General features: G+C 42.8%; 1 protein-coding gene across 1 annotated transcript in view; it reads right to left on the bottom strand.

Moving 5' to 3' along the window:
• LOC131679966 (lachesin-like) overlaps positions 1–27577 on the bottom strand; it is a 105748-nt gene that overhangs the window by 40364 nt on the left and 37807 nt on the right. Inside the window, exons 4-7 of the mRNA XM_058960709.1 lie at positions 25753–25969; positions 7288–7446; positions 7013–7141; positions 6770–6920 (exon numbers count right to left, since the gene is read on the bottom strand). Coding sequence (XP_058816692.1) covers positions 6770–6920; positions 7013–7141; positions 7288–7446; positions 25753–25969 — 656 coding nt within the window. The remainder of the gene's footprint in view (positions 1–6769; positions 6921–7012; positions 7142–7287; positions 7447–25752; positions 25970–27577) is intronic.

The raw sequence follows: 27577 nt of genomic DNA on the forward strand, positions 1-27577 counted from the left end.
TCATTTAGCAATCCGCTTTAAGATCAACTATGGTGTGCAGCATCCGAGGGCGGGAGATCCCTGTCAGGTACGCGTGTGGAAGTCCAATCACTTCGACAGCGAAGCTTTCACCGCGGCCCTGGGACTGGAGGCCAACACCGACAGTCTAAGCGGGGATGCGCTGGTAGCTGTTCTATCACGCGCGTGCGACGCCACTATGCCGAGAAAAACACTGCCAAGAAACGGTAGATGCCCGGTATACTGGTGGAGTGCCGAGATTGCAGCTCTACGGTCAGCCTGCCTCAGAGCTAGACGTAGGATGCAAAGAGCTCGCACCGAGGATGCAAGAGAGAACCGCCGTGAAGTGTTTCGAGCTGCGAAATTAGCCCTTAACAAGCCTATTAAAAGCAGCAAGAGAGCGTGTTTCAACAACCTGTGTGAGAGTGCCAACGCGAATCCGTGGGGTGACGCCTACCGGATTGTGATGGCCAAGACCAAAGGGGGCTCCTCACCCCCAGAACGGTCTCCGGACCGGTTGGCAACGATTATCGAAGTACTCTTCCCGTCTCGAGCCACAAGCCCCTGGCCACCTGCACTACGAGACAGTGCGGGCACGGTCGAAATGGTGGCTCCAGTGACGAACGAAGAACTACTCGCAGTGGCTAAATCCCTAGCAATGAACAAAGCTCCAGGGCCGGATGGAGTCCCGAACAACGCTCTCAAGGCAGCGATCATAGCGAACCCGAACATGTTCAGGCTAGCTATGCAGAGATGCCTTGACGAGTGCCGTTTCCCCGATAGATGGAAAAGGCAGAAACTGGTGCTGTTGCCGAAGCCCGGGAAGCCGCCAGGCGACCCATCGGCGTACAGACCAATCTGTCTGATAGACACGACTGGCAAACTGCTTGAGAGGATCATCCTCAACAGGCTCACCCCGTACGCGGAAGGTACGGACGGTCTGTCAAGCAACCAGTTTGGCTTTCGGAAGGGTAAGTCCACAGTGGACGCTCTCAACTCAGTGATAAATACTGCCGAGATAGCGATCCAACGAAAAAGGCGAGGTATTCGATACTGTGCGTTAGTGACACTTGACGTGAAGAACGCATTTAACAGCGCAAGCTGGGATGCCATCGCGCTCTCGTTACACCGGCTTAGCCTACCGGTGGGTCTGTACCGGATCCTGGAAAGTTACTTCCAAAACCGCGTACTGATATACGAGACCGATGCCGGTCAGAAAAGGGTTCCGATTACCGCCGGAGTCCCGAAGGGCTCGATCCTAGGCCCGGTGCTATGGAACCTCATGTATGACGGGGTTCTGAGACTGAAGTTCCCTCCTGGGGTCAAGATCGTCGGCTTTGCTGACGACGTAACCTTGGAGGTCTACGGGGAGTCAATTCCTGAGGTAGAACTAACCGCAGAACACTCGATTAGCACGGTGGAGGAATGGATGAGCGCGAGAGGCCTGGAGCTCGCTCATCATAAGACGGAGGTAGTTATCGTCAACAACCGCAAGTCGGCACAACATGCAGTTATCCATGTGGGAGAAGTCGCGATCACTTCACAGCGAAGTCTGAAGTCTCTCGGAGTCATTATAGACGACAAGCTGACCTTCGGCAGCCATGTCGACTATACGTGCAAGAGAGCGTCGACTGCTGTTGCGGCACTATCGAGAATGATGTCCAACAGCTCAAAGGTGTGCGCCAGTAGACGTAGGTTACTGGTAGGCGTTGCCGTATCTATCCTCAGGTACGGCGGCCCGTCACGGTCAAGAGCACTGAGGGTAACCAGTTACCTACAGAAACTGGAGAGCACCTACCGCGTGATGTGCCTCAGAGTGATATCTGCCTACCGCACGGTATCACACGATGCATCCTGCGTGATAGCGAGCATGATGCCAGTCGGGCTGGTCATTCGGGAAGATGAGGAGTGCTTTGAGCTACGTGGAAATAGGGGAGCCCGCGAGCGCACCAGGGTGACCTCGGTCGCCAGATGGCAGCGTGAGTGGGACAACTCCTCGAAAGGTAGGTGGACCCACCGGCTGATACCTAGCATATCGAGCTGGGTGGGAAGACCCCATGGGGAAGTTCACTTCCACCTGACACAATTCCTGTCAGGCCATGGCTGTTTCCGTCAGTACCTCCACAGGTTCGGGCACGCGGAGGTCCCAGTCTGCCCGGACTGCCCAGGTGTAGATGAAACTGCCGAACACATACTGTTCGTATGTCCTCGGTTCGACGTCGAAAGAAGAGCAATGCTTGACGTCTGTGGCTGGGACACAACTCCGGATACCCTTATTCAGCGGATGTGTCAAACGGTGGAGAAGTGGAACGCAGTCTCGGCTGCTACCATCCAGATTGCCAGTAGGCTACAGGTAATCTGGCGAACCGAGCAACAGACGGCGGGCACGGCTAACTAGTGATTGGTTAGCTAGAGCGAAAAAGGCCAAGCGCAAAATAAGAGAGTGAATGGTCTGTTCATGCCGAGGTAGGTTGGCGCAGCGAATGGCAACCGCGTAAGGGGTAAACCCAGCCACCCCGAAGCAAGACAGAAGAGTGAGTGTATAGGCGTATAAGTGGACTGCCTCATGCCAAGACGGGAGGGTCGTAGCGTAGTATGTTGGAACTAAGCTATCGATGCCTCATGGCGTGGCAGAGGAGTGAAAGGGTGAGCATCCAAGTCAGTCTCACACTGCATGTTAAGGGTGAGCATAAAAGTCAGCCTCACAGGTTGGTAGAGGCTAGCACAAAAGTCAGCCTAGCAAGGAATGAAAAAGGTGAGCACAAAAGTCAGCCTCGCATGGTATGTCAGAAGTGGGGCCTAAGAAAAATGTCCCACATGGGATGCCAGAGTGAGTGACAAAGGTACAATAGAGTGGCACGATTGAGAGTGAATCAGGTGATAGGGTGAGCACCCAAGTCAGCCTCACAGGGATGGGTAGGGCGAGCACAAAAGTAAGCCTAGCAAGGAATGAGTAAGGTGAGCACACAAGTCAGCCTCGCATGGAACGTAAAAGGTGAGCACAAAAGTCAGCCTCATGTGGGAGTGTTTGAGAGTGAATCAAAGTGTGATTGAGAGAGCACCCAAGTAAGCCTCATACAGGATGTATGATCGCGTGAGTGAGAGTGAATGAGTACATTTAGTACAGCCATCCCCCCAGAAGTAATACCGAGAGGTAGTTCCTGGGAGGAATGATGGCGGAGCCCAATGGAGTTTAGTCGGTATTAATGGCTGGTCACCATTCGAGTCCGACACGCCCCCAGTGCACCCCGTGTGGTAGATTGGACCCTACCGTTAGCACGTGTACTGGGCTAGGACATAAAGGTCTTCTCCATTGTAAAAAAAAAAAAAAAAAAAAAAGAAAAAACACAGACATTTGCCGATCTCGACGAACTGAATCGAATATTGTATGACACTCGGCCCTCCGGGCCTCGGTTAAAAAATCGATGTTTACAGTGATTGCATAGCCTTTCTTTATATGAGAAAGGCAAAACGTACTGTTACTAAGAAATAAAATCGAAACGCTGTGTCCAATATAATTTGGCACATATGACATATTTTGAAAACTATTTATTTTATACTTCAAAGAAAAAATTTACTAACGAAGCTTTTCAAATACATAAAACGCAAAATCCAATCATTGAAAAACAATTAAATTGTATTGTCAAATCCAATTACAAAATGCATCATATCTCCCGATTCCTCTTGGCAATCGTGGAATTATGAATCATTTTCGATGACATTTTCTCAACTGTGAATTTTGATTAATTTGGAGAACTTGAAGAATTACTAAAACTAAGAATTAAAAACAATCCAAAGAATGTAATTATCATCATCAAACCAAACGAATTTGGAGGAATTTTTTTCACGTGCATCTATTGTTCGTCCAACTAGGAATATTTTCTAACAAATTAACAAATAATATTTTTCACTTAAGAGTATTTTTTAACTTTTTGAAAGTAAAGCTTTCGAAGTTAGTGTAGGGCAGTGCGATTTTTTTTGTGTTTCTCAAAGTCTCCCTCAAGGCCTCCCTTCTTATTGTGACAAGTGCCCAGATGCCAAATTTTGCATAATTTGGACAGTTTTTGCCTTAATTGAAAATTTATCTCGATATCTTAACGTAGGGGTTGGGTATCATTTACATAGAATCTGCATATAAAGTTTGAAAGAAATCAGTTAAGTAGTTTTTGAATGGCAGGTAACATCGCAAATCATGTTTTTCTAGAGACGTTCTACAGAAAGCTTCGTCACCGAGTCGTTTGTCGATATTTTTGTATGGAGAAATTATAGCATGTTATGGAAATGATACACTATAATGTACAAAAGTTTTGATCAATTCGCTTTACGCAGTTTACAAAAATTCGAGAAAGTGTTTTCTACGCCAAAACCCTTACCCTCTTAATAAAACTTGCAAAGTTGAATATTTTCATAAATTTTACATTCTTAGGAGTCCTTCAAAGTTAATTTTCGTGTAAATAAGAATAACAATTTAATATATATTGATATACAAAACAAATGAATATTTTTTTCAGCACAATTTTTAAAATACATGATTTTTACCGCATTTAGCGCATTACCGCGCGGTGCGGTGCGGTAAATGCAATGCGGTTGCGGTAAGCGGTGCGGTTTTATTATTTTTTTGCGGTTGCGGTGCGGACTATCCATTTACCGCCCACATCCGCACCGCGACGAACCCTAATCACAAGTAAGTCCCATGTTCTATGGGATTCCCTATCTACATGGGACTGACTTACGATTATAGGCAGTATATTCGACACTAAGTTCAATATGCTGTTTGATGTTCTTCAACAAACCGCTCATTACGACAAGCCTTGTGCTAGTACAGATAAGAAAAATACAGTCACCAGTGGCATAGTAGCTTTTTGGGAACCACCCTGAAATATTTCGAAGAAATTTGAAAAAAATTAATATGTTCAACACAAATATGCCTTATATTTTAAGTGAAATTCTCAAAGTTTCATTTGCAAAAGTTATCTTGTGAGAATTTTTCCTTGTAGTGAAAATTGGCGGCAGACCTCGACACCTACCTGTCGGCTCGTTGTGGAGGCTAGGTCAACCCTCAAGGACTACAACGAGTAGATCGCGGAGAGGAGCTAAAGGCTCCTGGTATCGTGACAAAACTGGGAGCTTATTGGTTCACGAAACGGATATCGATACCGAGAGAAATTCCGCTACATTCTGTAGTCTTTGACAGACGGCGAACAACGACTGGAGAGTGTGCGAGAAGTATCCCCATAGCGACCACCAGGTGATTCGCTACCGCATCGGCTAATGGAACCCTGCAGCAACGCGGAGAAGGACGACTGGCAAGCGAAAACCTCATTGTTGTGTCACTTCGGCGAACAGCGGAATTAAGTACGTTGATGCGGCTGATCTAACAAGAAGGATTTTGACGGTTTGTGACGTTACAATGCCACGAAAACTGGAGCCATGCGATAGACGGCGTGGTGTTTAATGATTAAATGAGTAGCTCAGAACGCTACTCGTTGCTTGTCTTAGAGCTTAGGCTTAGCAAGCCAGTTTGCCATAAGTAGCTGTCCTGAGAAGTAGACGCCAATCCCTGGGGGACACGTACTGAGTCGTCACGACGAAGATGAGGGCCCGTCGATATCAGCTGAAATGTACCTGGGTACGGTAAAGATAATCGTTGAGTGTCTCTTCCCGAAGCACGATTCAACTACCTGGTCACCGACACCGTACGGCGAAGAAGAAGGAGCTAACACAGCCGAGTGGCAAGCGACTAACGACGACCTCAAAGATGCGTCGATACGACTAACATCAAAGAAAATCCTTGGTCCGGATGGAACACCAACCGTGGCGCTGAATGCTACGATCTTGGCATATCCGGACATGGTCAGGATGCTACTGCTGAAGTCTATAGATGATGGCATTTTCCCTGAAAAGTGGAAGGTACACAAGCTGATGTTACTACCAAAGTCAGGGAAGTCACCGGGCCATCTAGCCGCGTATAGGCCAATGCTGCAGCGCAGCACAGAAGAATGAGCCAGATCCTGAAGAGCTACTTCCAGAGTAGAGTACTGATGTACGAGACGAACAAAGGACAGAAGGCAATGCGAGTCACAGCGGGCGTTCCTCAGGGCTCTATTCTCTGTCCAACTCTTTGGAACGGGATGTACGATGGGGTCTGCGGTTGCCCGGGAAAGTGAAAATCGTGGGTTTCGTGGACGAAGTGTCACTAACGGTGATGAGTGAGACACTTGAAGAAATGGAGGTTTTGGTGACGGAGACAATAGATGCGATCGAAAGCTGGATGAACGAGGTCAAGCTGCAAATAGATCACCACAAGACGAATGTGTTGTTGGTCAGCAACTGCAAAGCGGTTCAGCGGATACAGATCACCATTTTTCACATTTCCTTTCGATCATGCCCATATGAGCCTGCCTAGTTCTAGTTTTCCGTTCTAAGTTTATAACTGATTCGCTCTAGAATACCTATCCGTCTTTCGATTTCATTGCTTTCGTTTCTCTTAGTCCCAAATTTGCCGAAAATAGCCAACAAAATCGATACAGTATAACCTTGCGGCAATTAAAACATAGTAACACATTTCTTATTTGCTTTCGATCATGAATTAGTGAATCTTAGTCCCCAATTAACCGAAAATAGCCAATAATGATAATACAGTAAAACTTTGCGGACATAGTAACATAGTAGTAGCGTAATGATCGAATTTAATGTATCAAAGACCATATTCTAATAGTATTACCATATTAATATTTTAAACAATTTAAACATGATTTCATAGTATACTCACTTATACTTTAGCGAATCGTGAATCATCTGATCGTTCTCGCGCGTCCAGTAGTTTAGTGAGGTAGGGTGTGCTTCTATATTACATTCCAGCGTGACATTATACCCCACGGGGATACCGACCAGCTGATGAGGTATCCAAAGCATTGGAGGAACTGTGAACGATACAAGCAGCAACAGCAATAGAAACATAATATTGAATTTTAATTTTCCATCAAGAGCCAATCATCCTCGTCGTCATACTCACAATCGACGCTGACTTTAATCCGCTTGGACACACTCGGGGGAACTCCGTTGGAAGCGATGCACAGATAGGCTCCCATGTCGAAGCGCGATACACGCGAAAGCGTCAGAACGTCTCCTTCCCATTCGAGTACTGTGGCAAAGATAGAAGATGATAAGTGAATTATTACATCACGGTACCATCGTCGTTCATTTTACTGTTACACAGTGTTCAACTTTAATCATTTAAGTCTACCCAAAAACGAATCGACTAATTATCTTACAATTAACCCGTCTTACCGCTGTTATTCTTGGTGATGGCAATTTTCGTGTTGTCGTCCCGTTTCCACTTGATCGATGGAGGCGGACTTCCGGTGGCTTTGCAGCGCAGCGTCACGTTGGCACCTTCCCGAACAATCACGTCGCTAGAGGAAACCGAATCGTCGATATTGGGTGGCACTGAAATTGCAAGCAGCATGGATGAGGAAAAAAGTGTGAGTTCTTTGGATATCGCAGAAAGCCGTCATTCGTTAGGGCACTGTGGGATGGTACCCCACGGAGGTCGGTCAAAAATGCATTATTGTCGAGATGATTTAGGGCTACTCGTTTGACTATATTGACATAAAAGTTGATTATCAGTTTTAATTGTCAATTTTACAAGAGGTTTAGTACACAGGTTGTTCACTTTGAAGTGCATTAAGGTGCGCCTTTTGAATAAGTTATTTTTAATACTGCTCTCACTGTGTAGCGTCTGTCTAGAAAATGTGGAGGAAAGATACGGTTTCAAATTAAAAGTTATTGCCGTCAGCTTCGTAAATGCTACCGATAAAGAGTGCATAGAACCACGCAGTGAATTTAAGAAAAAGTTTGTCTCGACTAAATGCAATTAAAAAAATATTCAGTTTTGGAAACTATCACGGATTTTCAGATATGCCAATGATATTTTTTTATCTGTTGTCAACTACTACAAAAGTTTTAAAAATAGCAGTCATCCGGTGAACCAAGTTAAAGTGTTTAACCCATCTATAATCACAATTTATTTCGACATATATTCACTCTAATTATTTTTTATTAATTATCCTCAGGTGGACTACAAAACCACCAATAGAATTTTTTCACCCAGGAAAACGTGCGAAATTGCAAATCATACTGAGGAAAAAAAAGTGTGTCGTCCATATTGCTCCACTGCCTTTCCCGATATCGAACTCATAAATAATGCAAACCGTCAAGAAGTCCGTCTTTGCTTGGTTCAAGCTTCGCGAACTACCGGAGGAAAAATCGAAGGCGGAATTGAAAACTTTCCTCTTTCTTTTGGGTGCCATGGAAAAATTTGCTTTCGAATCAGTTGGGAAGTCGGTTCCGAACTGGATTGGGGACGAATTCAGCCCGATTTCTCTTCCCACTGAAGTATTTTTTCTTGCAGCAGTGAAAGCGACATCGAGGCCCATTGTGATTATTCAAATGGGATGGTTTTGGAAATGACGTTTAATTTGAGTTTGGTATTGCTGTTCTACGAGTTGCTGGAATGATGTTATGCAATGATTCATCTCATAGGTTCTGAGGCTGGGCTTGTAATAAGGTGCAGGTGCAGAGAATTTTCGATATAGCACAACCCGACCAGGAGAAAATAACTGGCCAATAACCTGGGCATACTATTTTCTGGTATCATACCCAAACCTGGTATTAATTAATTGATGATCTATCATCTACGATTTTAAAAACGCTGACTACGACAGTATCGTTAGCACGCTGTTGGATATAAACTGGGACGAAAATCTTAACAATGATGACGCGAACGATGCAGCGATGATGTTTTCTAATATTCTTAACTACCTTATCGATCGCCATGTGCCAAAACGAACAGTCAGCACCAATCAACACCCTCCCTGGCAATCAACCGTGATTAGACGATTAAAAACTGCCAAACGAGCTGCATTTAAAAAATACTCGAAGTATAAGACACTTGCATTACGAAACCACTACTTTTAACTCAACCACGAATACAAAGAGCAAAGCAGACGTGCCTTTTTTAGATACCAGCAAAACGCCGAACGTCAACTGAAATCCAAGCCCAAGTCGTTTTGGAAATATGTGAACGAGCAGCGAAAAGGGTTGCCATCTTGTATGTCATTAAATGGAGTTTTAGGCACCGGCACTAAGGAAATTTGCCAATTGTTCTCCGACAAATTTTCAAGCGTTTTTTTTCGACGAGAGCCTTCCACCACAACAAGTCGCTGCCGCCGCCAATCTAACTCCTTCTCTAGGACAAACCATCAACCGAATTTGTGTTGATAATGCTGCCATTCTTGCAGCAAATTCCAAGCTGAAAGCATCTAGTTCCCCGGGCCCAGATGGCGTTCTCTCGATTTTTGACAAAAAGTGCATCAGCGGGGTTCATGAACCACTTCGGCGAATCTTTGCGCTATGACTCACTACTGGAACATTCCCTTCCTGCAGACACTACATTGCAAACGACCAACACGGTTTTATGCCTAAGCGAAAGACAACGACCAACCTGCTCTCCTTCACAACATATGTACTTCTATGTACATATGGATTCGCTGACGGATTGCAAACCGATGCTATTTACATATATTTATCTGCGGCCTTCGACAAAATCAATCATGATATCGCAATAGCGAAGCTGGACAAACTCGGCATTCATGGACAACTACTGCGCTGGTTTCGTTCCTACCTCGATGGAAGGCAGCTCCAAATCAGCATTAAGGACTTTCCATCTGCACCATTCTTCGTTAAATCCGGCATCCCACAAGGAAGCCATCTCGGTCCAGTGATATTCCTCCTCTACTTTAATGACGTCAACATCAAATTCCAAGGACCCCGCTTTTCTTTTGCCGACAACATGAAAATGTTTCGACAAATACGGGATAAAACCGATGCCGAGTTTCTTCAGAGTAAATTGGAGAGATTTAGTACGTGACGTGATCTAAACAGATTGGGTTTAAACCCGAATAAATGCTCAATAGTCACGTTCACGCGGAAACGCCATCCGATTCAGTTTAACTGCCATCTCTTCGACTCGCGTATCCCAAGACTCTCTCACGTCAAGAATCTCGGAGTCATCAAGGATTCGGCACTAACATTCAAACCACATACATAATCCTTTGTGGATAAGGCTTCAAGACAACTTGGGTTCATCTTCCGACTAGCGAAAAACTTTAATGACGTATAATGTTTAAAATCTATTGCGCGTTGGTTCGCGTACTACCAGAACGGCGTCGATAGAATCGAGGCCGTCCAACGCCGGTTCATACGCTTTGCACTCCGACATCTTTTTTGGCAAAACAGATTTCAGCTGCCGAACCTACGAAAACCGTTGTCAGTTAATACAGCTCGATACTCTAAGCATCCGGAGGGACTGCTCTCGAGCCCTGTTCGTCTCGTACTTACTGTGTGCCAGGGTGAATTGCCCTACAATCCTCGGACGCCTCGATCTTCAACCTCGCGTTCGAGCTCTGCGCAATAACTCTCTCCTGCGAGTCCCGTTCAGGAGCCAACTATTGGCGCCAGAGCGCTGTTACCGGACTCCAGCGTGTGTTTAACATTGTGGCGACGGCTTTTGACTTCAACCTGACAAAGAATTCGATTAAAACTAAAATAATATGTATTCTGAAATGTAATTAATTTATGTAACCACCATTGAGGCCAAGGATGACGGTACAACAAATAAACAAATAAACATATTGATACCCCGTTGAGGTACTTAGAAGGTATTGAAGAAACATTCTTCAATACCTGTTTAGTACCTCAATGGGTGTAATAGTTTATTTATTTATTTATTCTTATTTTTCATCTGAGCTGTGATTAAGTGTTTCTTGAATGGGAAAAGCTCATTTCAGGATATACTTCAGAAGCATTTCTCAAATGGGCGTAAAAACCAATCATCTTTTCGTAATTTTTACACCTGATTACAATCGTTTTACACTACATACAATTAAACATAATTACATAGTACACAGTATTGCAAGAACAAAAATTACAAATATTACAAAAATGGAATCATAAAATCTATGTCAACCATCTTAGTCTATTTTTGAAAAGATCACAAGATACAGAAAAGTCGAAATGGCCATAAGCACTACTGCTCTAAATGCGTTCCGCCTTTTCGCTAGAGTTTCCATATCGAGCAGACGATAGCGATCGATGTACGGTGGTAGTTCTGCTGGGTTACGCCACGGGAGAGTTCTAAGAGCAAAACGGAGGAATCTTGCCTGCACTGCTTCTATTCGGTTGATCCAAATGCTCGTATAATGACATCAAATGGGTGCTGAAGCTTCCAGGACAGATCGAACAAGTGAAAAATAGAGTGCCCGTAAACAATATGGATCAGTCAACTCTAAGGCGACTTATAGAATGAAGTCGAGATTTCTATTTGCTTATGCTAAAACATTAGAGTAATGATTTCTAAATGTCAGTTCTAAGTCCAGGAGTACTCCGAGGTCTTTGATAACTGTCATTCTCTCCCGCGATTCCCCTGAGATGGTATAGCTCTAGAGTATTGGATTTTTTCTGCGAGTAAAAGATATTATGGAACACTTGAACACGCTGAAAGCTAGCAAGTTGCGATTACACCAATTACAAAAAGCATCTAAGTGTCGCTGTAGTGCCAATCAATCTTCTATTAACCCCACAATGAGAAATAGTTTGAATAGTTTGAGATCATCAGCGTATCAGTTTACACCCTGAAGGTATAACATAACAAACGTCATTGAAGAAGAACCAAAAAAGCAACGATCCTAGACTGCTCCCTTGAGGCACTCCCGACAAGTTGATGAAGCTGAATTTTCTAATTTTACAAATAGAGAACGATTTACGAGATATGAGTTAAGCTCTGTGAAATTTGCCGAAGCGCCTCGCCGCTTTATTTTTAGCAGTAGAAGAGAGTGATCTAGACGATTGAATGCAGCCTTGAGATTCCTGTATTCAGGATCAACCTTAGATCCAAGTTTGATATTTTTATTACTGAGTGAAGTTAATTGAGCTAGATTAGTAGTGGTCGATCTGCCTGAATAAAAGCCATGTTGATCCTACGATATATATGCTTTGATCTCACGAAACAGCACGTTTCCTCAAACAGTGGTGGATCCAGGGGAAGGGTCTTGGGGGTCCGGACCCCCTCCGAAAATTTTCAATTTTATATTAGTTTCAAACTTAAAATCATTTCAAACCAAATTTGACCACCAAAACTGATGGTTTTGCCGCATAACGTATTGTACAATGTTCATCCCAAAATCAAAATTTCGGACCCCTCCCAAATTTTTTTTCAGGGTCGAAAAGTGAGGTTATGCCACGATAGCAGAGATGGGTGAAAAACCAAACTTGTGCGAACATGCACCGGTACGGTTCACAAAATCTCAACGCATGTAAACGAATGGTGCACATCGTGTGCGGTTTTGGTTTCATTTACATGATAAACGAAATCAAAACCTCAACCGAGTCTCAGCTTCCAAAACATAACCGAGTTCATCTGCACCGTTTACACTAGTGCACGAGTTTCATATCGTGTTCATATCGTGGTTTTTTTCTGCACGCGGTGTTATAGCGAAAGAAGAAACAGGAAATTGATGTACAGTGCTGCCGATTAGACAAATGAATTTAATGAGAGAAATTGTTCAATATTAAGAGGGCAATATCGAAATGTTTGATTCCGGGACATGTCTACAGCTCCACAATTTAAGTTCGCCGTCATACTAAAAACCAAGATGGCGGAGACGGATTCAAAATGGCGACCTAGTTTTGGCTACTATTCGTATGAAACAACTGTGGAATGTGCATATTTTTGGTTTGGGAAAGTTGTCTAGAGCATGAAAATTGTTGTCTTCAGCAATTTTGAAACCTAACTTTAAGACGGCAGTCTTTTTATGACAAAAACGACCTAAAGCGATAAAAATTCAATATTTTGGTTATGGTATTCTTTAGTCTGATTGGAAGTCTAACATTGCTACCCACTGCTCTACATAGATTAAACATGGTAGACCTAAATCCAAGATGGCGGGGTTGTCTTGCGTTTTGCATCATAGGTACTTTTATTTCTAGAGGTCGAAAATGTATGTCAGTTGTAATCAACGGAGTCCTTGTATGTAAAAGAACAAGGTTAACAAGGTTGCGTACTAGAACTGAGTACTGATCCACGAGACGAACATGGGACAGAGGTCGATTAGGGTCACAGCGGGAGAACCTTGCACAAATAGTCAATTATTAAGCAGGCATATAGTTCGATACGATGTTGAGTCTCCAGGTGGCTTCCCTGGTTTTGACATCAACACCAGCTTCTGGATCTCCCATCTGTCCGGGAAGTAGCCTTCGTCCAGGTATTTCTGTAGAACTATCTTGAAAAAGTCCGGAAACGCCAGGATCGCGGTCTTCAGTGCCACGTTGGGGATACCATCCGGGCTAGGAGAATTCTTCGCTCTCAGCCCTTTTGTCACTATAAGGAGCTCGTCGTTGGAGTACACCAGCATTTCCACCGTCTGCATCACCATACGGTACAAGCAGCCATGTGGTTAGAGCGTTACCCCAGGGTTAGGCATTCGAAACGGAAGCGAGGCTGTCAGCACGAAGTGCTCCCACAAAAAGGTCCTTCTCGAATTCCTTTATTTTCCACTTCCGCTCGTCAGTTCTCATTCTCCGCGTTACAATGCAATTCCACCGACCAATTGTGTAAAGGATTCAATTCATGTTATCTGTCAGCGACGCGCTGATGAATGTTATGTCGATGATAAATTCTCGGTCGTCTTTACGGAATATGCTAGCGGAGCCTTCGTTGCACTGCCCTACATCCAGCTTCGCCAGGGTTTCCAACAGGCTGTAACCCCTTGCATTGGTCAGCCTGCTCCACGGCCCAAGCGTTAAAATCTGTTGACAACAAGCGTTCGTCCGACTAACGAGTTGGGTAGTGCTACTAGCATCCGATTGTACTGCTCTGGTGTCCACCGGAAAGGAACATAGCAGCAAAATACTATCAAAATATTTGCTATCCACCACCTCTTGGATAGGGAAACTGCCCAACACTCGGTTTGCCGTTATCCCCATACAATCCCCCACCCAGTTACCGCAATCGGGAGGAAAACGATACTGCTCTGCAATAATCGCAACGCCGCACTTCGTTTTTGTTGTTGACTGTCACAACAGTTGCTGTGCAAAGATTAATGTGGGTTATCTCCATCATCATTGGCCTGTGTTCGCCTTTTTGTACGCTGAAACCTCCTGGCTCCTGAAACACCTCTCCGTTTGTTTAGTACAATCTTAACGATCACACCGACCATCTTACCAATCGACATAAGCCGGTTGGCTGCAGCTGGTGATAAGCGTATCGCTGCTTTCTACGGGCCACACTTCCTCAACCTGATTGACATCAGCTCTTTTTCCAGGTTGCATTGCTCTATTAGCGCGCTCTTCACTTCGTCTTTCGTTGTGATATTGGCAAGATTCCTGCACTCGACCACTGATTAGTAAACTAAAGCTCTCACATTCGCTTCTCCTCCCACCGCTTCTGCCACGAGCTTTCGATCACTTGATCAATGGATCTTTCTTCAAATCGAACAGCATCTTGCCTTTTTGAGTACGCCTGGTTTTTATAACGTTCTCCCCCAGCTCCTTCAGCTTGGAATCCTCTCTCACCCTTTTGGGGATCGCAGTGTACGTCACACCGTCGTTTGCTTTGATGAATAGAACGTCTGCCCTATACCTCTCCTGGCGTGGCCGAAGGTCTTTTTCTTCTTTTCGTTCTATTTTTTCCTCTCTTCTACGGTTCGCCACTCTCAATTTATCGGTTGTTTCACTTTCTTTTACCAGTTCCTCCTCCTCTCCTGGTGTTTCCCTCACTCTTTTTACAGAACGAGAATACCGGTCCTTCGGCGTCCCATAGGCTTTCGTTTTTTGCTATTCCCGTGCTCTTCAGTGTCTTTTCGGCGTTTTAGCTCTCTCCAGTAACATCATCTGTTTTGCATTCGACAGCAGATTTGATGCTAATCACTACCCGAGCAAAGTCGAACATCAAAATTACAACAAGAAGAATTCATATTTTGATAATAGCATCAAATTGAAATCTTATTTTGCTATCAGGTTAAAAGTGTTATTAAATATGAAATCAAATTTTGATATCATTTTTCTATTTTTGTTTCTTGGATAATTTTCTATGTTTATATTTCTTTGGTAAAACATCAAAGTGAGTACATATTTTGTTATCAATAAAAAAATTCAACATCTCAATGAGCTTTCAATTTACTCTCACTGATAGCAGAATTAGTTTTCTGTTTGATGTCATAGCACAATTTTGCTGCTCTCCATTTTGATCTTTTAACCGTTAAAACGACCAAAACGACAACAACCTGAGCAATCATTTGCCGAACATCAAGTTTAGTTTTCAATTTGTTGTCAGTTTGCTCGGGTAATCACTCATACCCTGATCTGTCCGTGCACGTTGCCCTTGCTTCTCATGAATTCGTAAAGTTCTTTAATTTTATGCCTCAGCTTCGTCATTTTAAGCAACCCAGACTGCTGGTCTTCTTGGGTAATGCTTGGTTTTGGCGTGCGCACCCAGGCCCGATGAGAGGGGGGGTCAGCCAGGGCAATTGCCCTGGGGCCCGGATCGTATTTGGGGGCCCGCGTTTTTACCCGGAAGATGGGCGAACACGTCCGGTATTCATAGAAGAGCAATAAAAACAGTAATAGTAGTTTCTTTGTAATCATTCACCTTAGTAATATGAGTATATGAGTATATGATGAAAGCATATAAAAATGAAAACTTTATCTAATAGTTGACATTTGTCAAAACAAACGTTTTAAATGGTCTCCTGAGTTGTCTACTTTGTGTACCAGTTTTATTGCTTGAATCAACGGAATACACTACAAAATATTGACAAGCCAATTCAAAGTATTTTCGAAGAAAGCAATAGAGCATCAAACAGAAATGCGAGCGCAAAGACCAACGCATCCGTCCTCTTCTACGGTCGCTTCTTTGCTTGTTTGATTGTTGTTGAGTGAATATTTTTTCCTGCCAGATCCGTAGATATTGCTTTTGCAGCTGTTTGTAGTTTGGCATAAGATAATAATGTGATGTTTACGGTTATAGCAGGCGGGTTTTTCTTAGCTGCTTTTGTACAATGTTTTCCGTGGTGCAGTGTCTCGCAGAATTGACGCATAGGAATCTACCATGGATGCATAACCAGTGTTGTCTGATGAAACGTCCCATTCAGTGGCATAGTAGCGGGGGGGGGGGGGTTTTGGGGACGAAACCCCCCCCGAAATATTTTGGAGAAATTTGAAAAAAATGAATATGTTAAACAAAAATATGCCTAATATTTTAAATGAAATTCTCAACGTTTCAATTGCAAAAGTTATCTTGTGAAAATATTTCCTTGTAGTGAAAATTGGCTGCAGACTGGACACCTACCTGTCGGCACGTTGTGGACGCTAGCTCAACCGCCGAGGACTATAACGAGTAGATCGCGGCGAAGCGAGGAGCTAGGAGCTTAATAGTTCACGAAACGGATATAGGTACCGAGAGAAATTTCGCCACATTATGTAGTCCTTGACTGACGGCGAACATGGACTGGAGAGTGTGAGAGAAGTATCCCCATGGAGGCCACCAGGCGATTCCCTACCATATCGGCCAATGGAACCCTGCTGCAGCACGAAGAAGGACGGGCGCACAGTGGCCGGAGGCTGGCCAAAACCTCAAAAATTTATTTTTGAAATATTGATATTTTATATTTTTCCTAAATTTCTCATGTATTGAATGATGTATATTCAAAATTTTATGATCATTGCATAAGAACACGATTTTTAACACGAGTTTTAACGTACCAAAGTCCGGATTTTTTATTGATTTTCATTCTCGAAACCACCATTGCTCTGTTCACATCAAATGCATGTTGCTCTTTTGATTTTGGTCCGATTTTAGCACAACTAGTTTCATTGTGTAGAGGAACGAAAGAACTTGGTTAGTAAGTAAAAGTCATTCGGTAAATTTGCTTGGAACTTTGACTTTTTAGTTTAAATATGTTTAAGGTGGTCAGATCAAAAATATTTTGTTCACTAATGTATTCTGTACAAATTTCGGAATCAGTTCGGAACGGTCACATAGTATACATTCTATGTGAAATTACCTCTACTTTTCGAATATCATGGTCTCGTTCTGCACCCAGGTGCGCAAAAAGTTTTAAGCAGATTTTAAAGCTTTGTTGCTGATATGGAGACGCATGGTGTTTTGTGTAAAATAGTTACACAATCTACAGTAAACCAACACGTTCAACAATGGTTTTTAAGTAGTGTTCTTCATTTTTTATGATATTGTTGACATTGGTGAACTGTAAAGGAAAATCTATCATGAAAACGGGATCATAGTTATAAGAAAGGTTCAATGACACTGTATGGAAAAATGCATTTAATATTTTACGACTTTTGACATCAAAAATGAGCTCATCACCTCAAAATTAGCTTAAATTGTGATTTTCAGCCTAATTAAGTAACATTTGAGGTTTTGTCCGACTTTTGTTTGAAGAGCCTCCACTGTGGGGCGGCAAGCTAAAGTGGAAGACGAAAGCCTTTAACGAAAACCTCTTTGTTGAGTTACTTCGGCGAACAACGGAATCAAGTACGTTGATACGGCTGACGGCTAGAAGGATTGTGACGGCTTGTGACGTTACAACATCACGAAAACTAGGGCCATGTAGTAGACGGCGTGCAGCTTACTGGTTAAATGAGTAACTCAGTACGCTATGCGCTGCTTGTCTTAGATCCAGAAGGCAGGTTCAGAGCACAAGATCGGAGAGTAAGGAGGAGCGCAAGCGACGTATCTAGAAGGTAGGGACTTTTTAAAACGGGAGATCAAGCTTAGCAAGCCAATTGCCATAAGTAGCTGTGCTGAGAAATAAACGCCAATCCTTGGGGGACGCGTACTGATTCGTCATGACGAAGACGAGGGTCCGTCGACACGAGCTGAAATATGCCCGGGTAAGCTAAAGATAATCGTTGAGGGTCTCTTCCCGAATCACGATTCAACTACCTGGTCACCGACACCGTACGGCGAAGAAGAAGGAGGCAACACAGTCGAGTGGCAAGTGACTAACGACGAGCTCAAAGACGCGTCGATGTGACTAAAATCAAAGAAAACCCTCGGTCCGGATGGAATACCAACCGTGGTGCTGAAAGCTGCGATCCTGGCATATCCGGACATGTTCAGGATGCTACTGCTGACGTCTTTAGACGAAAGTAATCCCCAAAATAAGGAAGGTGCAGAAACTGATGTTGCTGCCAAAGTCAGTGAAGTCACCGAGCCATCCAGCCTCGAATAGACCAGTGCCGCAGCGTGCCATAAAAGAATGAGCCAGATCCTGAAGAGCTACTTCCCGAGTAGAGCACTGCTGTACCAGACGGCAATGCGAGTCGCAGCGGGCGTTACTCAGGGCTCCATTCTCTGTCAAACACTTTGGAATGGGATGTAAGATGCACTGATAATATAAATTCGTGAATATAATAAATCATGCAATGCACGAATTCATTCGTCGTTTTCTGCAACGAAGTATTTTCGTGCATTGTAAATAGTCAGTTTCGTTCATTTCATGAACAAGAATGGCCGTATGGTGAACGAAAGTTTTCGTAAATTTTACACATTTAATGTACACTGCACGAATTTTATCGTTGATAACGACATTATTTTTCGTGAATGAAATGAAATGTTTTGTTTATTTTAATAAACGTTTGTGTATATTACGAACGATTTCGTTGGTCGCATGAAATCTTTTCGTTTATCTTAGAAAAGTTTTCGTATTTATTGGCCTCTTATTGTTTTCAGTCGATCTTTTAGGATCGATGTTTTTTTTTATTTAAAAAAATCGATGTGGCCAAATCGCTTTTATTGTAATACGAAGAAATGGCCGCTTGATGAACGAAAGTTTCTTTTATTTTAATAAACGCTTATGTATATTACAAACGATTTCGTTGGTCGCATTCGATCTTTTAGGATCGATGTTTGACAGCACCGATCTGGCAGAGAAAAACTCAAAATTATTCATACAAAATCAACGAGCAGTTCACGACGGCTCAACTGATTCTGTACTGCTCCAGATTCTGAATCAACTGGAAGCGAAAGAGGTTCAGGAAATCTTCCTGCAACCGGCGGACACGGATACGACTACTAAATAGTCAGACAACAACAATTATCTGACGAATAGCAACAATGGCTCCATATTGCTCTTTTGACGTGGACGGTTTGACGAATGGTGCTCGTAAATATTATAAAGATATTCGTATATAACAGCGAACGACTCGTTTGCTGAAAGAAGCTGTTTCGTAATAAGCCAACGAAAGTCATTTCGTGGTTTTCACGAAAAACTCGTAATAAAAAATAAAAGGGTTTCGATAGAACTACATCATGTATACGAAAAATTCGTATATTTTATTAAAGTTGTTTGTACGAAATAAATTCCTAGCGATTTACGAATATATTCTATCAGTGTGGGGTCTTAACAATGCTGCTGCCAAGGAAAGTGAAAATCGTTGGTTTCGTGGATGATGTGTCACTAACGGTGAGACACTTGAAGAAAATCGATGACGGAGACAATCGATGCGATCGAGAGCTGGATGAACGGGTCAAGCTGCAAATAGCTCACTACAAGACGGTTTTGTTGTTGGACAGCAACTGAAAAGCGGTTCAGCGGGTACAGATCACCATCGAAGGGCACGTGAATGCATCGAAGCGTGCACTGAAGCAATTGGGAGTGATAATCGACGACTGATTGAGCTTAAACAACCACGTTGATTACACATGCGAAATGTCGGGTCTTTATCTAGTGTTTCGTCATCGATACTGCTTGGGGCGCGGCGCTGAAAACCAAGTGAAACCGCGAAAAGCTGAACAGGACGCTTCGACTACTGGTCGTACGAGTTGCGATTGCGTACCGGAGGCAGTATGCCTTGATGCCGAGATGATCCCCATCTGCATTACCCTGACGGAGGATATCAAGTGCTACAATCAATGAAATGTCAGAAACGTGATGAAGATGATGAGAATCGATTCGATGATGACGTAGCTGCAGGCATAGGATAATACGGAGAAAGGAAAGTGGACCAACTGGCTCATCCAAACCTGTCGACGTGGATCAATAGAATGCACGGAGAGATGACCTTCAACCTGAAACAGCTTCTACCGAGCCACGGCTGCTTAAGGAGTATCTTCATCGGTGTGGGCACGCAACGTCAACACTGTGCCTGGAGCGTCTTTGAATGTCCGAGGTTTGAAGTCTTTGAATGTCCGAGGAGAGTCTTTGAATGTCCGAGGTTTGAAGTGACGTGCAGGGAGCTACTTAAAAGGTTGAACACCGCTGATGTAGATCATGACTGCCTTACAGCGAAATGGACATCGAACAACGGTTTCGGGAGAGCAATCACCACCAGGGAACTCTCCGCAGGTATAAGCTAGATCCACCGCCGAGGACTAGTCGTTTAGACTGCAACAAAGCAGCGAGTATGAGTCGTCGAAACGCCAGCGAACCGGATGTCACGGTTGTTCCGATAGAAAAATAGCGAAAACCAAAGAAGAATCGATATTGGGAAAACTTTTTTCGCCAGGGAACTCTCCGTTAGCGTAAGCTAGATTCACCGCTGGGGACTAGACTGAATAGACAGCGACGAGACACCGCTAGTCGCGGGTCATCGGCGCACCAGTGCATCGGATACCCTGCTTCACCAGAATCGCCGAACTAGGCACCTAACTGATTAGCTCGATCTCGGGAGAACTTCTCTCGCCGGGGAATACTCTGTCGGAGTAGGTCAGGTCCATCGTCGGGGACTAGACCGAGTTGTTCGCGAACAAGTCGAGGACTGAATGGACCATCAAGGAAGTAGTGCTAAATGGCCCAAGAAGAGAACTAAAAGGCTTAAAGGAGTTGCGGTGCTAAATGGCACCGGTTACGGAGTCAAAGGGCTCAAGAAGTTGTGGTATTGAAATCAAATAAGAATCGGTATCGGGAGAACTTCTTTCGTCTGGGACCTCTCCGTTAGCTTACAGTCAGATTCACCGCCGGGAACGAGACCGCTTAGACCGCGACGATAAACCACCAGTCGCGCCGGGGCTCCAGCAAACCGGATGCCCACTCTACCGGAATCGCCGAACTGACCTAGCACCTGGCTGGTTGGCTCGAACTTCTCTCGCCGGGGAACTTTTCGTCGGAGTAGGCAAGATCTATTGTCGGGGACTAGACCAAGTAGTTCGCGAATCAGTCGGAAGCTCAACGAGGAAGTGGTACTGAATGGCACAAGGGAACTGAAGGGCTCAGTAAATTAGACAGTCTGAAGTTTGCCGCTTAGATTGTCCTCGTAGGGGAAGAGCATTTATTCTATACCAACAGCTAGCTTTCCTACCTTGACTACCCAAACCTGTTCCCTGAGTTGTTGGTTTTTGAACATTTTTTTCCTGCTCAGAATGTTTTTGAACATTTTTTCATATATCAAAAAAAAAATTCATATCCCCCCCCCGAAAAATTTTCTTACTACGCCACTGGTCCCATTTTCGGTTGATCCGCACAAAATGGTTACGTACGAAGGAGTTGGTTTATACGGAAGCATTCTCACCAAAAGAACAACGTTAGGGATAGCCGTGAAAATGCGAAGTTTCAGCTGTTATGGAGGCCACTTATCCGTAACTTGACATAAATTTGTTAATCACGATGTCAGGGGTGTGTGAAGATAATTCGTGTAAGCGCATACCTCTAGAGCCCTTGTCTATATATATATATGGGGCTAATGCTGTTAACGTGGTAGCTTTCGTTGGTGTGCTGCACGTTGTTCTGCGAATCAAACGACTGTGCTTCTTAATATTTGATATGGTGAATTTGGTGTAATCAATAGCAACACAATTCGTCTGTAGTCATTTTTGTCGTGTATCTATAACGGACCGATTTCAGCTTTTACTTTGGGCGACATGAGAAGGTAGACTGACCTTAATTAACCGGTGATTAAAATGGATATTTTTTGTATTTTTGTATTGTGCTATAAAGCACGTTCAAGGAATTTGTCTTCTAAAAATGTATTGTGTTGAGCTAGAACGGCGATTTTGGGCCTCGCCAAAGATACGTGTGATGTCTGTAAAAACCCAATTTATTTTATAATTTGTAAAAGTTATGTAACGATTTGTGAAAATTTCCAATATTTGCGTTATTTTGGCCTATTAGGGGCTATAAAAATGGAACAAATTGACATTTTGCAAATCCTTCTCGGGAAAACATAGCTGTACGATTTCTCAACAATTAGAGAAAAAATTATTGAAATCGGCCAGTACTTTTATGAAAAGTTTTACTTGACCTTTTAAAAAACACTACTTACTAGCTAATCTGCTATAACAGGGTCGTACAGTTCACCTTCCTCATTATGAAAATGTTCTTGGTTGTCCACATTTTGCTCCCTCTGTTGAATTGGGGCCTGTTTTGCCGCGACATCCACTTTGCGCTCAGAGCGGGTGAAACGTTCACCGTCGAGTCGAGTAGCACATCTTTCAGCTTAAGTCCCCAAGGTAATTCCCATCACCTCCATAGCTTGTAATATGAAAAATCCTTGGTTGAAAATACTGACTGCCAAATAAGTCGTAACATTGACCACATTGACATTGAGAGATATAGATTGAAATTAAACAAAGAAAAAAAAATCGATTTCTTGAAACGGTGAGAGCAGAAGACCCCCTTAACAAAACCTACATAAAATCTACGATTAGAAAGGGGTTTCTTGGATTCAATATGAGATAAACTTATGTAAATTGAATATCTCATCTTGCTTACAAAAAAGCTAAAAACTGCTCTACCGCTACTAGCAAATAAATCAATCCGTTTGTCGCTTTGCCTGATCAGTAGAAGCATAATATCGTGTTCTAATTCACTATGCCGAAAAAACGAGTGAATATTATAAACAGAAAGTGGCCTATTGTAGTCAAACTCTATACCTGTTTATTTTTCGAGACGTTCCTTAAGATCTATTGTTAAAAGTACAAATGGAACTAAAGATAGCCAATATTTACACCCTACAATTTCACCATGTTAGATATAGCGTGCTGATTATGTTCCAGACCATCAATCAAGCAGAAGCGTTTGTTTCGCGAAACGAAATATATCGTTGGATGTGGCAATATGAAGTCAGTACCTCTGTCTGTATATATATAGGCAATGACACAAACGAGGTACGAATACACGGAATAAGAAGCTGTCAAAATTCACCTGTCTGGCACGCTATCTGTGGATGTGGCAATATAAGTCAACCGGAGACTAATAGAAACCACGGACTTACGAGTTTCCCATGGCTGAAGGGGTATTAACTCATGCTGAACTAAAGGTTTAGTTTTAAATGGGCCCGGCAGTAATACAAGCCTTGGGGCCCGACGCGGCTCTCGACGGCCCTGTGCGCACCTGAAACCCTAGTTTTCGTTGGCGTCCTATTGTTTTGTCGCCGCTCGTACTCGGTATAGCCTCCCTGAGCTGCTCTCGCTGCTGCTGCTATTGGTGCGGTTGCACTTGGTCGTTTCGCACTCCAGTTAGGTTATGGTGCTTTATACTAAAGTCTTGGATAAAACCTTAGCGGAAGTGGCACTATGTCGCTTTGACGTAGCTGTCCTGGTGCAGGGGGAGGGTCGTTAAGCCCCTGAACTCCCGTCCTCCTGTCTCTGCTGCCCCCAACACTAGCAATACTTACGTTCTTCATAGAAGCGAAGCCTAAATCTGTTGTCCCATATAAAGTCATATAAAGAAATGCAATAAAATCACTCTAAAAATCGATTCTTTAACCGAGACCCGGAGGGCTGAGATTCATAAACTATTCGATTCAGTTCGTCAAGTTCGGAAAATGTCCGTGTGTATATGTATTTTCCATGTTTTTCATTATTCAAATTTTGAGTGGCTTAACCCATTCATGCCCATGTTGTTTGTGGACAACAATGTTTTAAAACAACTACAACTTTTGATTGATGCAATGTTTGCTCACAAAAACAAGTAAGGCTAATAAATGTGACTAGTGCTTTTCATTTGAGTACTAGTAGTTACAAGTATCAGCTCTAGAACTGAAGTTATTGCAGTTAATCTGATTGGATTCCAATGGAGCAGTGCTGCCTGGGACAGTTTACGTTGAGGACGAAAAATTAATTTTTCATATATCTTCGTTATGCTGCAATATTATTGAAAACTGATAAATCTTATCAATTTAGAGTACCTTTGGCTACGTTTTCGAAGCAAGTGGATTATTGTAAATATTATAGGAGAATTGTATTGAGCATTGGAAAGTAAAAATTGAGCAGCTTCTAGCACTGCGAAGGAATATTTATGAAAAATGGCTTTTCGTGTTTTTTGATCCCACCGTTTTCAAGGAAAAATAGTTTTGAATCCTTACATGCACTAGAAAAAAAGTTGGACATGAAAGGGTTAATACCGCGAACGTACACCCTAAACGAATCTTCAAGAGCATAAATTCATCTCTTTTTTCGCTCTCGAACTGTGACCGAAAAGCTCCCAATTGATTCGTTAGTGTGTTTGCAGTACACAGTCACCTGAAATATATTGAAGGGTTTCATTTGTAAGGGGAAGAACAAATAAAGATGAAGCTCAAAATAATATTAGAAAATGTTATGCGATTTTATGGCATCTGTTTCTTAAGCCATTCCCTATACAGACAATTTGATGTGCCCAGTGTATAAATATTAGAAAATATGACGAATAAACCACTGTCAAATATATTGGTAAATTCGTTTTACATACAACAGGATAACTCATTTAGCTCAATTGAGACATCGATAACAGAAAATGATGTGTTAATTTTTGAAATTTCATTCATCCTGATTGAGTTATTGCTTCCTCTCCGAGTCATTATTAAATCGCCAACAGTCTATCACGTTCCGATTCTGACGGCTAGCGGTTTCTGTCGGAAATTATATGAATAGGGTGGTTTTAATTTTGAGATAAAACCCACAGAAAATGTCATTAAAATAGAAACATACTAGTAGGAAAAACACATTTACTCGAACTCAAAATTAATTTTATGAATTTCTTTGTACACTTTAGTTATATGTTACTCGAGAATCATTTATCCTGTTCATTGGCAGGGAATCCAAGCTATATTCACTACCCTAGCGGTTAAATTGACAAGTAGCTGACTGATGGCAATATGAACCGAATTCATTTACATACGGAAGCGCGAATCCGACCGTCCGACATGCAAGTGTGAATCATCTAAAGTGTCATGACGGTGCCATTTCCCGGTAGCAATTAAAGCTCTACAATTTCACTGGCTGAAATCAGCTCGTGTCGTCGCGACAGGTTGAGTCAAAAGTTGGCTCCGTTCCGTCTGCTTTGCGGTTGATGCTCCTTTCACAGTACACACCATCAACAACCGACGCGACAGGAACGCAACAAGTTATTGCCGTCCCGACAAATCAACCACAAAATGTGAATTATCGAAACCGGAAGAGTCGGTAAATATGTGCTCTCCCTTCCTATTTGCATACCAGGACCAGTTGATGTCACTCCTGCATGTAGGCTTCTACCCATACTGCATCAGTGTCTGTCAATGGGGTGGGTGGCTCTGGAGAGGTGTGTAATGGGGAAATGATCGATTCGTCAATTTACATCGAATGAATATGCAAATTAGTCGATGTGCCAATTTTTCGGTTTCATAGCTTCGACTTGCTTCGAGTGCACTGGTACAGCTGGTGTCACTTTGACAGACTTTTTGGGTAAGACATAAAAAGTGAAGCCCAACTCCGATACTTACCGACCACATGAAGGTAGCCGAACTGGGTTTTGGCCGTCACCGTATTGATTTGGCACATGTAGCGGCCTTTGTCTTCCTCCTGAACGTTCGAGATGTGCAGGAACCATGTTTTGTGTTTGTCGTGCTTATCGTGCGTTACGCTGATCCGGGGGTTTCGAGTGATCACGTGATTATGCACCGTGAGGATGGCTGACTGTTCGAAGTGCATCCACGCAACCTGGTCAAGGGGCGATATACCAAAAAGAGAAAACATTTTTTAGTTTTTTTTTTGCTGAAATTAGGGTAATAAGCCATTTTTTATTTGTTATTGTAGAATTCAATATGGGAAAATATACTTTTGCATATAAAATATTTAAAATAATCCATAAAGAATTGTAAAACGATCCATAAAAAAGTTGTCAATGTTCCATAAAACAAAACTGAAAATCCATAAAACAGTGTGAATGATCCATAAAAAAGGGTGATTTGATCCATAGATTATGTAAAATTGAACCATAAAATGGTCGCAAAAGAGCACTAAAATAGTAATAAAAGAGCAATTAAAATCAACCAATGCCCTATAAAAATACTGGAAATGTTCCATAAAATGATGCATTTCGCGCCATAAATTAACTGACATTGATCCATAGAATATTAACAATGTACATTAAAACACGTCGATATGTTCCATAATATCGACAAAAATATTAGTTATTTATTCCATAGCAAATTTTCACTGTTGTTGCAAATCTTGTACACAAGAAGGTTGGGGTCGGTACATTTTTTTGTACAAGATTTGCAAACGTTCTATGCCGGAATATGGTCTTTTTCACAGATTCTTTAAACCTTAAACGATAAACATTTCAAAAATATGTTTTTTCTCTATTTGATTTACATAACTAAGCGTCATGCAGGTCTGAGGTGACCCCGATAGATCAACTTATATGCGGCTTGCTTAGACCCATCTCCAGCTCAATCAACATCCTTCTACCCGAGCCAGCTAATATTTACTCGTAAAATTGGTCTGGACACCCTAATCTACAAACACCCTTGTGTCATAAATCGTTGTTTTTTTCCTCTGAATACTAATCGAATGTAAACATGACCTTCCTTTATTCATAGCAAAGAACCGAAAAGGCCCGACTTGTCGTCGTCATAAAAAATCGAAGAGCCGCTTCGACCGGCGATGGAAGGGACAATCCGCCAACAGTGTTTAGAAACAACAGCACCCGTGTAGCGGCTAGATTCGTCTATCCAACGAAAATATTGGACTTTCCGGCAGGCAAAACCATTAAATCACAAAATAACCCCCCCCCCCTCTTCCAGCAACTGCTCGCTTTCTGATGACCGATTGTTTATAGGCTATTTGAAAATTCATGTTGTTTTTGTTAGGTACAGCAAACGGTGCAGGAGCCGAGAAAGCGTGCGATTTATAACACCATTCGATGTTCCACATGTGGTTGTAAATCGGATTCGGAGCTGAATGGAAAGCAATCAGTTTCCTAGTTGAAAGAATCAATTGTTTGTGCTAGAATGATTGGCTGTACCCAGGAATGTTTTTAGGGGAACTGTGTCTAAAACGGGCCTCTTCCACCATTTCTAGGAGATGTAAATAATATATGTTTAGTTTCTTTATAGCGAAGAAATTATAGTTCTGTAAGTGTTTCCTAAAATAAGATGAAATTGTATCAGTATTTATCAGTCCAAGATTTAACTCTAAATCATACTTGTCGCCTAGGGTTCGTCGCGGTTGCGGTACTTACCGCGCCCGCACCGCAAAATCCGCGGCGCGGTGAGACACTTTTTCCCGCAAATGCAGTGTGGGAAAGAGCTTTTACCGCGCGGT

Source organism: Topomyia yanbarensis, chromosome 2 (genome assembly GCF_030247195.1).
Source record: "Topomyia yanbarensis strain Yona2022 chromosome 2, ASM3024719v1, whole genome shotgun sequence".
In the NCBI taxonomy this organism is placed as follows: Eukaryota; Metazoa; Arthropoda; class Insecta; order Diptera; family Culicidae; genus Topomyia; species Topomyia yanbarensis.